The sequence below is a fragment of the Arachis hypogaea genome, chromosome 2 (genome assembly GCF_003086295.3).
Source record: "Arachis hypogaea cultivar Tifrunner chromosome 2, arahy.Tifrunner.gnm2.J5K5, whole genome shotgun sequence".
Lineage (NCBI taxonomy): Eukaryota > Viridiplantae > Streptophyta > Magnoliopsida > Fabales > Fabaceae > Arachis > Arachis hypogaea.
The window spans coordinates 4,151,414-4,170,577 of NC_092037.1; the positions used below are offsets into that span (position 1 = coordinate 4,151,414).

The following is a 19,164-nucleotide window of genomic DNA, read 5'->3' on the forward strand; positions in this document are numbered from 1 at the left end:
ATCGTGACGCCACGTCTCTTCCTCCTCCTCCATCGTGTCTTGCCTCCTCCTCCTCTTCCTCTTCCATCACGGTGTTGAGTCACGTCCCATCCTCCAAAAATTGGTGGATGTTGTTTCTTCAATTTACTGGATGTTCCTTTTATTTGAGATTGGATGTTTTTTTACTTGAGAATTGATGTTTCTTGTCCTTGCACGAACAATGTCAATGGCGTTCTGCGTGGCGAGACGGAGATATGTGCAACGAGAATGGCGGCACATTGCTTGACGGACCACACGCACATGGTGGCAACGATGCGGCGGTCTGTGTGGCGAAAATGGTGGCGCACTACAGCGGTAGCGAAGTGGTGGTCTGTAGGAGAAGAAGGCCAAAGCTATGAGAAAAAAGGTTGACGGCACTGTGTTTAGAGAGCAGTTAATTTATCAAATTCTTATTATTCAAAAATGTAATTAATGTCAATTAATCAGATTCTGATTTTGAAAATAATTCAAAATTAATAATGAATACCCCACCCGACTCCTGACAATTATCTCGAAAGGACAACGAGGCTCCCAAGAAAAAAAACACCTAACTCGGCCCCTGATTTTTTTTTTGACTGATTAGTTCCTGTACAAAAAAAATATTAACTTTTTTTGGTACAGGCAGTCTCATAAAAGTAAATCTCAGAAGCTGAGTGGAGTATTTTTTTTGTCAAAGACTTCGTTATCTTTTGAGATAATTGTCAGGAGCTGTTTTGGATTTTTCTCAATATTAAATGAAGTTGTTTACTTGGTCTAGAAAATAGAATATTACTGTTGATACCCTGGCCCAATAATAAAGGCCCAGGATCAAGCAAAATGTCTAATCCAAAGGGTTGGGCCTCACCCAGTACCAATCTTCGTCTTATGAAGTCAGTACTCACTACGACTTGCTCTAAAGAAGTCGGGTACGAGGGTTAGCTGGCAGATAAACACTCATTCAAAAGAGTAACTGCCCCAAGAATCTCTCTAACTACTTTACAGAGCCATATCTTAACCTCCCTAAGATAAAGGGACGGTTAACACCCTAAAAGAGTGGCACTACTCCAATGGTGGTTATTGGTTCACCACTATAAATACGCTGACACCCCTAAGGTATCTCTAAGTCCAATACTCTTTAGACCTGCTCACACTCTTGCTAACTTAGGCATCGGAGTGTCTTTGCAGGTACCACCCCCCATTCTTCACGAGCACAAGTCGGACGGGGGTCCCCGAGTTACAGACCCACTTGAAAGCCTCCTCCTTCACACGTTTGGGCTAACCAACGTCATCTAGCCCATCAATCTTCGATTACCCACCGTAACATTGGCGCCGTTGCCGGGGACCCGAGAGATCAACCACTGATGGCGGACAGATCCCCCGAAGAGGGTCATGTGGAGTCAGATTCTGAACAAGAGAATCTGAACACAGGTAATAATGATGCAGACTTGACCCTCCACCAGGGAACCAATGATCAACACAGAGAAGGTACCTCTGGAGTAAAAAATCCGAAGGTGAATTCTTCAGAAGGGCACGAATCAGAGAAAGAGGGACCATCCCATGCAACTGAACTCATGGGATTAGTCCACAGTCGCCTGGAACAGCTAGAACAAGAACAGGAGCGACAGAAGGAGACTGAAAAGAACCTAAAAGAGGAGATGGAACGACGAAAAGAGTTAGAAAGAAAACTCTTGAAGTTAGAATCCTCCCTCAAAGGTCGCAACTCCCGTGACGAGCGAGAAGAACCGCCCCTGGGAGGGGAGGATCCTTTCAGCGAGGACATAATGAGGGCAAAAGTTCCGAGGAACTTCAAAAGCCCCGATATGGACCTCTATGACGGAACCACGGATCCGAAGCATCACTTAAGCAATTTTAAAAGTCGGATGTACCTAGCTGATGCTTCCGACGCTACGCGATGCAAAGTTTTCCCGACCACTCTGTCGAAAGCAGCGATGAAGTGGTTCGACAGCCTCCCCCCGAGGTCGGTCACTAGTTTTGAAGACCTCTCAAGGAAGTTTTTGATGAGGTTCTCTATCCAGAAAGACAAAGTGAAACATGCACCGAGCCTTCTGGGAATAAAACAGGAGGTCGGAGAATCCTTACGAGCCTATATGGAAAGGTTCAACAAAGCATGTTTAGAGATTCAAGACCTGCCCACAGAGGCAGTCATAATGGGGTTAGTCAATGGACTTAGAGAATGTCCCTTCTCACAGTCCATATCTAAAAGACACCCCGTCTCTCTAAGTGATGTACAGGAAAGAGCTGAAAAGTACATCAATATGGAGGAAAACGCTAAGCTGAGAGACCTGAGTTGGCGACCTGGGCACCCTCCCTCAACAAAAGAGAGGGAGAGGGAAACCAAGAAAAAGGAAGAACTCGGTCTCGAAAGGCCAAGAAAATACCACTCTTATACTCCTCTGAAAGTTTCTATAGTGGATGTATACAGAGAGATTTGTAATACTGAAAGGCTGCCGCCCCCTAGACCCATTAAAAATAAAAAAGGGGGGAGCCACAGCGACTACTGTGAGTACCATAAAATATATGGTCATTCCACAAATGACTGCTACGATCTTAAAAATGTGATAGAAAAGCTGGCTAGAGAAGGTCGGCTTGACAGGTATCTCATAGAAAGGTCGGACAGTCATGGAAAGAGAAAGCGAGATGATATGGATAGAAGAGACCCACCACCGCAGACTCCGGAGAGACATATCCATATGATCTCAGGGGGGTTCACGGGAGGGAGACTCACTAAATCCTCTCGCAAAAGACATCTCAAAAGAGTCTACCAGGTCGGAGAGGAGTCATCCGACCTCCCTACCATTTCATTCACAAAAGAAGATGGGCAAGGAATAATCCCTGGACATGATGATCCAGTAGTAATAACTATGATCCTGGCAAATGTCCATCTCCACAGAACCCTAGTAGACCAAGGAAGCTCAGCGGACATCCTTTTTAAGCCCGCTTTTGACAAACTAGGGTTGGATGAGAAAGAATTAAGAGCCTATCCCGACACCTTATACGAACTAGGGGACACGCCAATAAAACCACTGGGATTTTTGCTCCTCCACACCACTTTTGGAAAGGGGGAAAAATCAAAGACTCTGAGTATAGACTTCATAGTCATCGATGTGGGGTCAGCATATAACGCTTTAATCGGCAGAGCTACTCTTAATCGACTCGGAGCAGTGGTATCCACTCCCCACCTTTGCATGAAATTCCCGACCTCAGCGGGGATAGCAACGGTAAGGGGAGAGCAAAAGTTGGCAAGGAAATGCTACAATGAAAGCCTAAATCTGAGAGGAAAGGGCAGAGAAGTTCACACAATAGAGCTCGGCGGTGCAAGAGCCAGAGAAGAGCTGCGACCACAACCGGGAGGAAAAACCGAGGAGATACAGGTCGGCAAAGAGGAAGGGAAAAATACTCACATAGGAGCCAACCTAGGGGAAACCCTAAAATAAGGGTTGACTAAGCTCCTAAGAGATAACTCCGATCTCTTCGCTTGGAAGGCCTCCGACATGCCTGGGATAGACCCCGAGCTCATGTCCCACAAACTCTCGGTCTACCCGGGGTCCCGACCTATACAACAAAGAAGACGCAAGCTCGGCCCAGAACGAACCCTAATAGTAGAAGAGCAAGTACAGGCACTCCTGGAAGCTGGCTTCATCAGAGAAGTCAAGTACCCAACATGGCTAGCCAATGTAGTGTTAGTCAAAAAACAAAATGGCAAATGGAGAATGTGTGTCGACTATACCGACTTGAATAAGGCATGTCCCAAGGACCCTTATCTACTGCCAAGCATCGATACCCTAGTAGACTCCAGCTCGGGATATCAATACTTGTCATTCATGGATGCCTACTCAGGGTATAACCAAATCCTGATGTACGAGCCAGACCAGGAGAAGACATCATTCATCACACCCAGAGCTAATTTCTGCTACGTGGTCATGCCATTTGGATTGAAAAATACAGGAGCCACATACCAGAGGTTGATGAATAAGGTGTTTGCCTCTCACCTTGGGAGCCTAATGGAAGTATACGTCGACGACATGCTGGTAAAGACCAAGAAAGAAGTCGACCTCTTGTCAGACCTCTCACAAGTCTTTGACACCATAAGGCTGCACGGGATGAGACTAAATCCCGCAAAGTGCGCCTTCGCGGTGGAGGCAGGAAAATTTCTAGGATTTGTGCTAACACAAAGAGGGATCGAAGCCAATCCCGATAAGTGTAGAGCTATCCTAGAGATGAAAAGCCCGACTTGTTTGAGAGAGGTCAAGCAGCTGAATGGCCGACTTGCAGCCCTCTCCAGATTTTTGGCAGGATCAGCACTAAAATCCCTTCCACTGTTCTCCTTATTGAGAAAGGGATGTCAGTTTGAATGGACCCCTTAATGCGAGGAGGCATTCCAGGAGTTCAAAAAGTTCTTAAGCCAACCTCCTGTTCTGACCCGACCCGTAGCTGGAAAAGACCTCGTCCTATACTTATCTGTAGCAGACAAGGCTGTCTCATCAGCCCTGATAAAAGAAGACGAGGTCGGCCAACATCCAGTATATTTCATCAGTAAAGTTCTACAAGGCCCTGAGCTAAGGTACCACAAACTAGAGAAGTTTGCCTACTCCTTAGTAGTAGCCTCACGAAGGCTACGGCCTTACTTTCAAGCTCACACAATAAGAGTCTGTACGAACCAACCCATGAAACAAATCCTCCAAAAGACGGATGTTGCAGAGAGAATGGTTCAATGGGCAATAGAGCTCTCCGAGTTTGACTTAAGATATGAAACTCGGACGGCGATTAAAGCCCAATGCCTCGCCGACTTCGTTGCAGAATACGCAGGGGACCAGGAGGAAAAACCAACTACATGAGAACTCTATGTAGATGGATCCTCCAACAAAACAGGAAGCGGCGCAGGCATAATATTGGTAGATGAAAGAGGAACCCAGATAGAGGTTTCCCTAAAATTTGAATTCCCAGCTTCAAATAATTAGGCAGAGTATGAAGCCTTGATTGCTGGATTGAAGTTGGCAGAAGAAGTCGGTGCTACAAAGGTGATGATATACAGCGACTCACAAGTGGTGACCTCCCAGATAAGCGGAGAGTATCAGGCAAAGGACCCAAATATGAAGAGGTACTTGGAAAAAACTCTGGAGCACCTTGGGCGCTTTGCAGAAACCGAGGTTAAACATATAACTCGGGATCTAAACAACAGAGCGGATGCCCTATCCAAGTTAGCAAGTACCAAGCCAGGAGGGAACAACAGAAGCCTGATCCAAGAAACCCTCCAGGAACCCTCAATAGTAAAAATAGAAGACAAACAAGAAGTTCTTGAGGTAGTCGGTTTAAACCTCGGATGGATGAACCCCTTGGTCGAATACATAAAATTTGACATCCTTCCAAAAGAGGAAAAAGAGGCCAGGAAAATCCGGAGGGAAGCACAACATTACACTTTGGTGAGAAATATTCTCTACAAAAGGGGGATATCAACACCATTGTTAAAGTGCGTACCGACCTCAAGAACCACCGAGGTGTTAGAGGAAATTCACAGTGGAATCTGCGGAAATCATCTCGGAGCAAGGTCACTAGCCAGGAAAGTAATTCCAGCTGGATTCTACTGGCCGACCCTGCAGAAAGATGCCACAGAATTTGTGAAAAGTGCCAACCATGTCAGATGCATGCAAATTTCCACGTGGCTCCCCCAGAGGAGCTCATCAGTATCACTTCTCCATGGCCCTTTACAAAATGGGGAATGGATTTGTTAGGTCCTTTTCCCCAAGCGTCAGGACAAGTCAAATACCTGATCGTGGGAATAGATTACTTCACAAAGTGGATAGAAGCAGAACCATTGGCCACCATTACTGCTCAAAGAAGTCGGAGGTTCCTCTACAAAAATATCATCACAAGATATGGGATACCTTATTCCATTACTACAGACAATGGAACCCAATTCACCGATTCTACCTTCAGAAGCCTAGTAGCCAGTATGAAAATAAAACACCACTTCACCTCGGTGGAGCACCCGCAAGCCAATGGGCAAGCCGAGGCAGCCAACAAAGTCATACTGGCAGGGCTAAAGAAAAGATTACAAGAGGCAAAAGGAGTCTGGGCTGAAGAGCTCCCACAAGTGCTACGGGCTTACAGGACAACGCCCCAATCCGCCACTTGAGAAACGCCCTTCCGACTAGTCTATGGCGTAGAAGCAATGATACCAATAGAAATCAATGAACAAAGCCCAAGGGTAATTCTCCATGACGAGATCAGGAACATACAGGGGCACAAAGAAGAGCTCGACTTGCTCCCCGAAGTCCGAGAAGAAGCCCAGATAAGAGAAGCAGCGTTGAAGCAAAGGATGACTACAAGGTACAACAAAAAAGTCATTCGAAGAACATTTGCCCCGAATGACTTGGTCTTGATCAGAAACAACATTGGAGTCAACAAGTCAGGGGAAGGAAAATTCGCTGCTAATTGGAAGGGACCATACAAAGTCAATGAGGTCTTAGGAAAAGGTTATTATAAAGTGACCGACCTGAACGGCACCGAGTTACCAAGGTCATGGCATGCTTGTAATATGAAAAGGTACTACAGTTAAAAGCGAATTCTACTCCCTGATGTACTCTTTTCCCAACTTCATGATTTTTTCCCAAAATCAAAGGGTTTTTTCTGGAGGAGGGTTTTTAACGAGGCATCATAGTAGGGGCTAAGGGAAATAGACTGTCAAAAACCCTTAGTAGCAATAAAGTATCTCCCCAATTAATAAAGATATTTTTTACAAATATCTCTTAAATTCCTTTTTTTTTCTCTTTCTTTCGACGAAACGCACCGACTTAAGCTCGACAAAATGTGAAAATCCCATGAACCGACCTAGATGGTCGTCAGGATAAAACGACGAGGTACAAGTCGGTGTAAAGAGGTTATAGAAGTTGATCATGAGAAACTCAGAAACATTCCGACTCATAAGTCGAAATGAAAAATCGAGTAAAACAAAAATGAATCACGAAAGTGGCCTAAGTCATGAAAACTCAATAAATCAAAATTGAGTACTAGGAATAACAAAAGAGATCGAAAAACCCAAGAAAAGCTTAAAAACTGTCCTAAAAATCCTTGAAAACAAAAAGGTTTAAAAAGACAGACAAGCCAAGAGTTTTCAGAAAAGATTAAGGAAACTTCCGAAACCAGAAAAGCATGCACGTATAAAGGTAACTTAAACCCTTATCCAAAAAAGGGTATTATAAAGTGTTTTGTTTACGGCCTTAAAAGGCCAAAAAATTGTTTAAAACATCACTGCCAACACAAATAAAGAGTTTAAAAAAAGGGGGACCCACAAGCCGGGCCCCCAAATAGCCAACAAAAATTACTTTTTTAGAGGAGTAGACGGATCACCACCACCAGAGTCAGGAAGAGCGCCACCAGGACCGGGAAGAGAGGCATCCACAGGAAATGAAGAGGAGGTTGGAGAAACGATAGAAGAGCTCGGAGCATCCTTAGGGCGAGGAGGGGACTCAATGATCCTCTGCCCCCGAGTCTTCAATTCTGACTCGGAAACGATCACGGGGGCAGGAGGATCCACAATGGCACCATCAATGACAACTTTGTCAGGATCCAAAGGAGAAAGATCCAAGTCAGGAGCAATGACTCCGACTTGCTCCTTGAAAATCCTCCAAGCCTCCTCGGCGCCATCAGCAATAGAGTCCTCCAACTCAGCATATGTATTTCGAGAATTCAGCAAATTCTTCCTCACAGACACAAGATCTTGAAATAAACTCTGGTAACTCTCCTGTGCTGCTTTCCTCAAACCTGCCTCCATGTTGCATTGGGCCTGCAACTTACTCTCTTTCTCCCGAAGGCTATCTCTCTCCTCCCTCAGCTTAGCGAGCTCCTCCTTCAACTCCCTCTCATGCTCTTGATAAGTAAGAAGCCTTCCCTCCAGCTCCTCAACCTTCGAGGTTAACCCAAAGAGCTGAGAGGAGTCTTCTCAAAAATATCCAAGAGTTTGCCACAAACCCCCGCCGCCCTGAAACTCTCCTCAGCCAGAGTGGTAAGGTGGTTTCGAACAGAGACATCATTCATACTTATATGAGGATAGATGTTCTTTCGGACGAATGCAAAAGCATCCGCCTTAACCTCACCGTCAAAAGAAGAGCCAGACTCTAAAATCTTGCGCTTCTTCTTCTCTGGCTCAGGAAGAAGTCGGGCGGAGGGGAGCGGCCGAGACAAAGCTGAAGAAGAAATCACAATGGGCTGGGAAGGAGTCCCCGTGTTCTGGGGAGGAGGAGGAGGAGGAGAGATGATCGCCCTGGTACCACCAGTCCTAGCCCGAGACCTTGCCTTAGCCTCCTGGACTCTTTGGTAAGACTCCTGAGCATTCTTCCTCGCCATATCTGCAAAAGAAACAATTAGCAAAAACAACAAGTCGTCAAACCTCAAAGTCGGCAGATACAAGTCGGAAATAAGAAATATATATATATAAGCTACCTAGTTGCGACCGAACAAAAGTCGGCGATCTCTGGAGAAATTTTCTAGTATCCAAGTATGGGGCCCTCCCCCACACTTCTCGGAGAAACCCCACAATGGCCGCCTCCACCTCGTCTAGGTCATCCAGACCGTATTTCTCACAGGGGGAGGCCTCCAACCAATACAGGGGAAAACAAGGGGAAGAATTCTCATCCAAGAAAAAGGGGTGGTGACCCTCTACAGCTTGAACTTTGAAAAAATAATTTTTGAAGTCGTGGAAGGATTCGTCAAAAAGGGTGAAAATTCTCTGACCTTGTATGGCTCGGAAAGACACCCATTGCTGCTTGTTATTTAGCCCACTGAAGGACTTAGTCATGTGGAAAAGATAGAAGAAAATCCTCAAAGAGATCGGAAAGTCCAAAGCGTGACTAATAAATTGGTAAATTTTCAGAAAATCCCAAAAATTGGGGTGAAGTTGGGTAGGGGCAACTCGACAGTGGCGTAAAACAGCCATTTCAAATTCTGAAAACGGAAGAAAAACACCCAAACGGGTAATCATGCTCTCACACATATAGAAAAAATGAGGGACCTCCTCGGAACCCCTCCCAAAACAAACCCGGTCTTCCAGACCCGGGGCCACCAACTCATACTTGGGCTCATCCTCCTCAAAAGTACAAATGCGGTGATGAGTGCGAAGATGGGTGATGAACTCGGCATCAACCAAGGGTTCCTCCCCCAGGACCGTAACATCAACCCATTGAGCTAGAACTTCTACAGAAGACATTTTTTCTAAAATACGATGAAAACCTACAAAGGAAAAAGAAAAAGAATAAAAAACGAGAGTCCCTAAGGGGATACGAAACTTAACAGAAGCCTACAACGTCACTTCTCCCTCTCCAAAGAAAATAAAAAGCATGCAAGCAAAAGCGATTAACAAAGGGAGAGAAAAAAGAACCAACCTTTGCCGGAAAAAGGTAGGAGAAGATGAAAGCCTTCAACGAAAGAAGTCCCACAAACTGATATGAAAATGCTTCACGAACGGATGAAAGGGAAAATTTGAAAAATCGAAGAAACGAAACAAGGAAAGAGAGAGAAAGTATTTATAAGCACGTTAGGGGCATAATGGTAAAAACGGGGCAGTCATTAATGAGAATGCACCGTTACCAAGGCCATCAATCCCTATGCACATCCCTAACGGACACGACGCTTGATTAGACGTAACTGTCAGAACCAAAAGGCTACGAAAAGTCACGTCAGTTTCAGACCATCACATCGGTCCTCCTACAAGTCGACAACGACCCCGAGTAAAATACTCGAACCCAAATCTTGAAAAGAAAATTGGGCTCGAGTAGGGGCACTGTTAATACCCTGGCCCAATAATAAAGGCCCAGGATCAAGTAAAAGGTCTAATCCAAAGGGTTGGACCTCACCCAGTACCAATCTTCGTCTTATGAAGTCGGTACTCACCACGACTTGCTCTAAAGAAGTCGGGTACGAGGGTTAGCTGGCAGATAAACACTCATTCAAAAGAGTAACTGCCTCAAAAATCTCTCTAACTACTTTACAGAGCCATATCTTAACCTCCCTAAGATAAAGGGACGGTTAACACCCTAAAAGGGTGGCACTACTCCAACGGTGGTTATTGGTTCACCACTATAAATACGCTGACACCCCTCAGGTATCTCTAAGTCCAATACTCTCTAGATCTGCTCACACTCTTGCTAACTTAGGCATCGGAGTGTCTTTGCAGGTACCACCCCCCATTCTTCACGAGCACAAGTTGGACGGGGTCTCCGAGTTGCAGACTCACTTGAAAGCCTCCTCCTTCACACGTTTGGGCCAACCAACGCATCTAGTCCATCAATCTCCGGTTACCCACCGTAACAATTACAATTACACCCTTATTCAATTTCTTTAGCCAGACTCTCACCTAATAACTCCAATATTCATTACTCTCTTCAACCATTTCTGATCTGTTATATATATAATCTCTCCACCGTTAACCATCGTCACTTCATTAGAGTGTCACTTTAATTCCTACACCAAAGCGCCCATTCTTCCCTCCCTCACCGCTTGGAGCCACGCAGTGTGTCATTCTCCCAAATAACTTTAATTTAATGGTTTGTGTGTTTCTACTTTCATTTCTGGCATTTCATTTCTGACTTTTCATTTTTGTTCTCTTCTTATTACCATCAATTGTTTCCTTTCAAAAAACTGATAAAAGTTTTCCGGTCATTACTAGGAAGGGTATAAAATTATGCCTTTATTTGGTTAATGCTACCCAACCCCCTCTAAAATAACATGTAAGTTACCCTTCGTTATGTGTCACATTGTAATTGGTCCTTATCTTAATTATAGTTGGGTTATTTTATAATTTATTATTCTTAAAATATCAAACTCCACTCTCGTTAATTGAATATTCCACTCCTCCATTTTTTGTTTATCACTTCATCACCTAGATTTGATCCTTCCAAGCACCGTCGCATTCGTGACAAGAAGCGCTAACGTCATCGCCATGCCCTCCCACACAACCTCTCTTCCCAGTATAGTATAGCCAGTGCCTTTTTTGGCGCGAATCACTGCTTACCCACTTAATTAATGGTTAATTTGGTTATTAAATTTTTTTATTAAAAAAAATATCTTTATTTAATTATGTGATGGAACATATATTTATATGTAAAATATAATATAATAAAATAAATCTATTCAAAGTATTTAAAAGTATAATTAAAATTATGAACATACAAATATAATAATAAAATTTGTACTCCAAAAAAATAAACATATTTTTTTTATCATACATATATTATTTAAAAATAAATATATTATTAAAATTAATAACAAAAATTTAAAATGATAAAATTTAACTTTTTTATCGTATTTTTATAGTATTTTTATTTTTTATTTTTTAATTTATTAGTACTTTATTATTTAATTAATAATTAAACAAATTATTTTTATGAAAAATTATTTTTTATATTATATTAGAAAAGAGACCAATATAACAATTTAAAAAATAAATTGTATAAATATTTAAGAGATAAATATGAAATACATACCTAAGTAATATTTAGTTTGGTTATTAAATTTTTTTATTAAAATAAATCTTTATTTAATTACACGATAGAACATATATTCATATGTAAAATATAATATAATAACTCTATTTAGAGTACTTAAAAGTATAATTAAAATCAGAAAAAATATATTTTTTATTGTACATAAATTATTTTAAAAAATAATAAATTGTTAAAATTAATAACACAAGTTTAAAATGATAAAATCTAACTTTCTTATAAGTATTTTTTATACTATTTTTATTCTTTTAATTTTTAATTTATTCGTACTTTATTATTTAATTAATGATTAAATAAATTATCTTCATGATAAATTATTTTTTGTATTATCTTAAAGAAGAGACCAATATAACAGTCTAAAAAATAATGTAAAAGTAATTTTTAAATAAAAAATAGATAATATTAAAATTTTTAAATACAAAAGTAAATTATATAGATAGATATTTAAGAGATAAATATGAAATACATGCCTAAAATAAATAAAATAGACAAAAATAATTCTCCATTTCTCAATAGTACTCCCATTTTGTTTGTTTTATTTATTTTAGGTATGTATTTTATATTTATCTCTTAAATATTTATACAATTTATTTTTTAAACTGCTATATTGGTCTCTTCTCTAATATAATACAAAAAATAATTTTTCATAAAAATAATTTGTTTAATTTTTAATTAAATAATAAAGTACTAATAAATTAAAAATTAAAAAAATAAAAATACTATAAAAAATACGGTAAAAAAGTTAAATTTTATTATTTTAAATTTCTGTTATTAATTTTAATAATATATTTATTTTTTTAAATAATATATGTATAATAAAAAAATATGTTTATTTGTTTGGAGTACAAATTTTATTATTATATTTGTATGTTCATAATTTTAATTATATTTTTAAATACTTTGAATAGATTTATTTTATTATATTATATTTTACATATAAATATATGTTTCGTCACGTAATTAAATAAAGATATATTTTTTTAATAAAAAATTTAATAACTAAAACTAACCATTAATTATGTGGATAAGCAGTGATACATGGCAAAAAGAAGCGCTGGCTACACTGGGAAGGACAAGTTATGGGCGACGGAATTCAACGACGTGACTAAGGGATGATGCACTAAAGAAATAAAGGTTGTGTGGGAAAGCAGTAGATGGCGATGACGTTGGTGCTTCTTGTCACGAACGCAACGGTGCTTGGAAGGACCGAATCTAGGTGATGAAGTGATGAACAAAAAATGGAGGAGTGGAATGTGCTTCAATTAACGGGAGTGGAGCTTTGATATTTTAAAAATAATAAATTACATGTTATTTTAGAGGGGGTTGGATAGTATTCACCTTAAATTATTTACTACCACATGTTGCATTCCTTCTTCCTCTTCATCCTCAAAATTTATCAGCTCTTCGCACCAAAGAAATCCCAGCTTCTTTAAAGTAGTCATGCGACCAACAACACTTGGTACGGACACTAACTTTGGACATTGAAGATACAAGAATTTGAGTTGTTGAAAGCGCCCTATATTCATTGAGGACAAACTTGTAATTTTGATTCCCATCAAAAATAAATATTGAAGATAGATGAGATTTTTCATGTTTTTAGGAAACTCATCAAGGTACAAACTCTGCAAATTTTGCATTTTACAAATGGAATCAGTTAGCTTTTTGAAACTAGGACAATTTTCAAGATAGAGATATCTCAAGTGCTTCTTCATTTTGACAAAGCAATCATCAGGCAACGAGCTCATCAACTCCATATCTTTTCTCAGGTGCAACACCCTCAGATAGTTGAACTTGTTAGAGGCCCATTCTATTGATGCTTCTTGTTGTCCCTCTTGCACAATGGTTCTTGTCTTACTCGACTCTTTCATTGTTAATTGTGCAACATCATGTACAAGATCATGCATTTTGAGTCTTTTAAATGCCATTAAATTTTGGAAATCAAAGAGGCGGAAAAGATCATCTCCATCATGAATTTGAAGTAAAGATGTTGAAACAAGCTTTTTAATATATAACTCCCCAATATCTTCTGCATCTTCGTCTTCGCGTGTAGGTTGGAGGAGTCCATGAGCCATCCAGAACATAATCAACTCAATAACATGAAAGTCGTAATCCTTTGAAAAACAAGAGCAGTATGAAAAACATTGCTTTACTTGTGGTGGCAAGTGATTGTAACTCAATTTGAGTGATGGAAAAATGTCAGTTTCTTCTTGATTGAGATTCCACACCTCATTATCCCTTATTTTTCTCCACTCATTTTCATCATGGAATTTTGATCTAAGCAAGCAACCCAAAGTTGTTATAGCCAAGGGTACTCCTTTGCATTTTTTAACAATTTGCTCCCCAATTTGCTTTAGCCTTGGGTACTTCTCTTCTTCCTTCTCTTCTTGGAATGCACATTTTACAAACACCCGCCAACATTCATTCTCAGGAAGTCCTTCTAATTTCATTACAAGATTACTTCCCACAATGTCAACAACTTTTTGGCTACGAGTGGTCACTATAATTTTGCTGTTTTTGTCACCAGCTGCTTCTAACAAATGAGTTCTCAATTCATCCCATTTGTTGTGGTTTTCATTCCAAACATCGTCTAACACAAGTAAGAATTTCTTACCATGTAAATTTTGATTGAGAAGAGATATCATATATTCCAAACTAGAATTTGCATCCACCACATTCTCTCTCTTTGAGGCCGCATGAATAATTTTTTGTATTAGCTTCTTCACATCAAAATCGTCAGAAACACAAACCCACATTAAAGTATCGAAATTCGCCTTCACTTGGGTATCATTGTAAACCATTTGTGCAAGTGTAGTCTTTCCCAAACCTCCAATCCCAACAATTGAGATCACATCAATACTGTTAGCTTCTAATTTTTGTGTCATCAATGAATTTATAATCTCTTCTTTCTCTTCAAGTCTACCACACACACGGAAAGACAATGAAGAAGCAGTTTCTCGCCATGGTAAATTATGCTCCAGAGCTGGAGTGTTGACATGTTGTTCAATTATACCCAAGTTTCTCCCTTCTTTTATTTTTTCATCCATTTTCTGTTTCATATCTTTGATTTTGTGGGCCATCTTGATGCGAAATGCGAGTAGATTACTTGTGTATGAGAAGAATCGACGGACCTTTATGCTAATGCTTCCATATATTTTGACCACTTCATTACGTTTTGCTTCATACTCTATTTCGTCTAGTATGTCACCAGCATCATCAAATGCTTCTCTGAGTTGCTTCAACCACTCATCTATACTGTGGTTTTTTGCTTGCTTGTTCTCAGCATCTATGAGATATGCATCAATGGTTCTCAAAGAACTTTCAAACTTTTTTATTTCATCTTTAAGACCATATGCCAGAATAATCTCTTGGAACGATTTTGTTGCTAAATTGGCCAAGAGTGTTGATGCCACACTAGAAACAACTTCAGCCATTGAAGAATCAATGAGTGGAACCTTATGGCAATAAAAAGTAACGTTAGACGCCAAGAATATATATATATGGTGAATTTTCTGATGATATTGCTTTGGCTGGCTAAGAATGACCATGTATTAACTGATAAATAATCTTGTAACAAGTTATACATATGGTAATCAATGTATTGTTAATGCTGGTTGATTGAAAAGTATATTAAAGGAGCGTATGGTAAATGGCAAACTTGAAATGCAATGACAAATATGAAAATTTGCTTCCAAAAGAAAAAATAAAATATTTTAACTTGTGTCATTGGATTAAATTGGAGAAAACAGGACTCAAATCAAATTACTATTTATCACACCCTCTTTTAATACACTTTTCAATCATCCAGCATTACCAGTATATTAATTACCATACTTGTCATTTATCGTAAGATTATTTGTCAGTTAGCACATGGTTAATTACACATATCATATGATAATCCGGCTATATTTAATAATATGATAACTGGTAGGTTCATGACACATAGTATCTTAACATAGACAGTAATACTACGTGTCACAATATTATTTATCCACGTATCAGCTTATGTCACGTGTCACAATTATATTTGTTCATGTGTCATTTGTTATGTTATCATTATAGATACATTAAATTGGTCTTTGATTTTGCACCAAATGACTTATTTTAATCTCTAAAATTAAATGTCGCACGTCAAATTAGTCTTTCACGAGTTTTTTCTCATTTTTTTTGTAAATTTAAAGTTCTCAATATCTTTGAATGCACTAATTTCAATCATATTTTCACATTTTTTTAAATACAAGTATTTTTATAAAATATTTTTAAGATTTTAGTTTTAATTATCCAAAATTTTTTCTATAATAATTTAATACACATAAATTTTGTGATATATAATAATATTATTTTAGTAAAAGAATTATATGATTGATTAATACACATTTTTTATTTTCGTCTAAAAATATATGTGTTTCTCATAAGAAATTAAAAATTAAAATACATATTTTTTATTTTTTCAGTTCCTATACATTTTCTGGACTAAAATAAAAAATATATTTTATAATCAATTAATCAATATAGCTCTTTTATTAATAACATAATTTTATATTACAAAATTTATTGATATTAAATTATTATAAAAAAATTGTATGATTAAAACTAAATTTTAAAATTAAAATTTTTTTTAGAGAATCATTAGAATTTATTATTTTAGTCAATATATAGTTAGCCATTAATGTTTAAAAGTATGGATTAAAATATATGTTATTGTATTACTAGACTAAAAGAGGTTGACAGCTAAAAGTGATAACTAAAAATAATATTCTGATGGCTCTCTAATATTTATCTTTTATAAAAATACTTGTAGTTAAATAACTTATAAAAAATAAAAATAAAAATTAGTATATTTAAATATATTAAGAATTTTGAATTTATAAAAAAATGAGAAAAAATGATAAAAGAACTAATTTAGTGTACGACATTCAATTTTAAAAATTAAAACGAGTCATTTAGTACAAAATTAAATACCAATTTAATACATCTATAATGATGATAACAGATATCAGTACATGAATAATATTATTACATATGATATAACTATCTATGGCATCATACCACGTATCATTAACCAATCCATCATTATATCACATGTCATTAATCAATCTATCATCATAATGATATACATAATTAAACTATAAAGTAACATGTCCCTAAAAATTTATTTCATCAAAACATGTCAATACATTATTATTGAAAAAAATATCAGAAACTAAGGTGGTGGTGTTTTGTCAATCTTAAATACAGAATTGGTGTAACTAAAGTTTCAAGGACAAGTTAAGTACATAATATCATTCTCAAGTCTATTTTAAAAATTTACTCGTACTTAGCATAATTTTCAGCTTTCTCTTGTGCCATTATCTTAAAACATACAGACAAAGTTTTAATTTAGAGAAAAAGATAAATCGATCTCTAACTTTTTGGTCGGTAGACATCTAAATTTCTGAGAATTTAAAAATATATTTAAGTCTCTAATCTCTTTAAAATTTGGACACATTGATCCCTAAGTCTAATTTGTTCTGTTTTAAAAACTCTCTCATATATACATCCGTATCAATCAGATCAGTATAATGGGAGTTACGTTTGATTTTTTCATTAGGTTTGACACACCAAAGTGAACTTGAAGGATTGATATGTCTAAATTTTAAAAAAGTCAATGACCTAAATGTATTTTCAAATTTTTAAGGACTTAAATATCTGTAGATCAAAAGATTAAGGACTTATTTGTCTTTTTCTCTTTAATTTAAAATACTTTTTAAGTATAAAAGAAAACATGAAAATCCCTTTTCAAAAGCAGTCTCAAAATTCATAGCATAACTGAAATTATCTGATTGCTTGCAATAATTTAACTTTCGACCAAAGGGCAAAGATATTAAAACAAATCTCAGTCCAAATTTCATCAACAAATTCAAATGTTCATATAAACTTGGAAGCAATTAAAATGATAATAATTTATCCCCCAAACTTTAGTTTATGTGTAATTTACCCTATTTAAAATGTGCAATCCAGTATCCTGATGAACTTGTCAAATAATACAAGAAAGAGATTTTATTAATATTTTGTCCAAAATTAGTCTTTATTTTGTCAATATATAAAATATTAAAAATATTTTTATACATTAAAATTAACTATTAAAAATAATCATTATGTATTTATGTATAAATATATATAATTTAATTAATTTTTAATATATATTTTATATTCCGATGTATATTCTATCTTAGTATCAAATTTTAATGTATATTTAATATAATTGATAAAATATTTATGAAAAGGGACAGTTTGAAACAAAAGTTTTGAAGGCCAAACCAATAATCGAATCAACAAAGTTAAAAATTTAAAAATCCAATCAGACTCAAACTACATTAAATTAAATATAATAAAATATATAATTTTTATATAAAATAATTTTTTATATTTTTTATTTTAAAATAATTAATCGCTAAAACTCAAATTAATTCGACTGATTAATCAATTGTTTGACTGCTTTTTTCGATTTTTTATTAGTTTATTATCGATTAATTTTTATCCTCACCAAATTGATTTTATACTTAAAAAAACACGTCGAATAACGACGATTTTTTTATGAATTTGTGACGGTTTTAAATTGTTGCAAAATAACATACCGACGCTTTTGAAAACGTCGCGGATTAACCAAACCAATTTCGATTCTAAACAATGATTTGAAAAACACAGAAATTAGCATTTTTTTGAACTTCTTAACAACTTAAGCGGTTAAATTGCCCATTTGAAGATTTATGATATTGTATTTTTTTTCTTCATGCTTTAATCTACCATTATTGATATTAATTTATTTATTAGTACTTAATTTTCATTACTTTTAAAACAATTAAATAAACGGTGGAAATTGAAACATAACAAAAGAAGCACGCGAAGATGAGATATAAATCCTTACACTTGAACTAAGACTGAAAATTAGAAACTAAAATTGAAAACTCAAATCTAAATTCTTATTTTAAAAACTAATCAATACATCATACCTCCTGACGTTGCTGAAGTGTGAATAAAGCCAAAGAACATCAAAGAACAGCTCATCATATATTTTGCACCGAAGAAATTCCCACAAAAAAATGTTAAAAAATAAAAACTTTATTAAAAACTTGTTGCATTTGGAAACTACATATTGAGTTTAGTAAACTTAAAAAAATAATAATAAATAAATATAAATTAAAAAAAAAAAGAAATAAGAAAACAAACCCTTCAAGTAGTGAAATTTTTGGTTATTGCTTGCTTGGATACTCTTGTACTACGTGCAAGAAAATTTAATTAGTGAATATTATTGAAGAAGTGAGCAATGGAGAGACAAAGAAGAGTTTTTTTTTTTTTTTTCGACAGAGAGATCATGAGAGGTGAGTTATATGTATGAAGCTATAGAAATTGAAGATAAGGTGTGTAATGGGGGTCACATTCACATACTTAATTGACTTACTATTCCTAATCATGCCTTCATGCACTGATCCTCTTTCAAAAAACAAGAGCATTAAAGAAGGACCCACCTACCTCAGGATAGACAATTAATGCTCTCATTCTAAATGATCACTCACATGTTGGAGAAATTACTGATATTTTCTTTTAGTCTAAAAATAACTTGAAAACAAGCGTAATAATTCGTGTCATGTATGCGATAAAATTAAAATTATAA

The 19,164-nt window shown here is 36.7% G+C and overlaps 1 protein-coding gene across 1 annotated transcript; it reads right to left on the bottom strand.

The window, feature by feature from the left end:
* Window positions 1-12,542: 12,542 nt before the first annotated feature.
* Window positions 12,543-18,906, bottom strand: LOC112720708 (putative disease resistance protein RGA3). The gene is made up of 3 exons (XM_072213504.1): window positions 18,720-18,906; window positions 18,503-18,514; window positions 12,543-14,965 (listed from the first exon to the last, which is right to left on the bottom strand). Exon 3 carries the CDS (start codon window positions 14,942-14,944, stop codon window positions 12,848-12,850), a length of 2,097 nt encoding a protein of 698 aa, XP_072069605.1. The 5' UTR covers window positions 14,945-14,965; window positions 18,503-18,514; window positions 18,720-18,906; the 3' UTR covers window positions 12,543-12,847.
* Window positions 18,907-19,164: the final 258 nt, after the last annotated feature.

Excerpts from the sequence above, each read along its gene's own strand:
- LOC112720708 (XM_072213504.1), bottom strand. The coding sequence starts at position 14,944 with ATGGCTGAAGTTGTTTCTAGTGTGGCATCAACACTCTTGGCCAATTTA.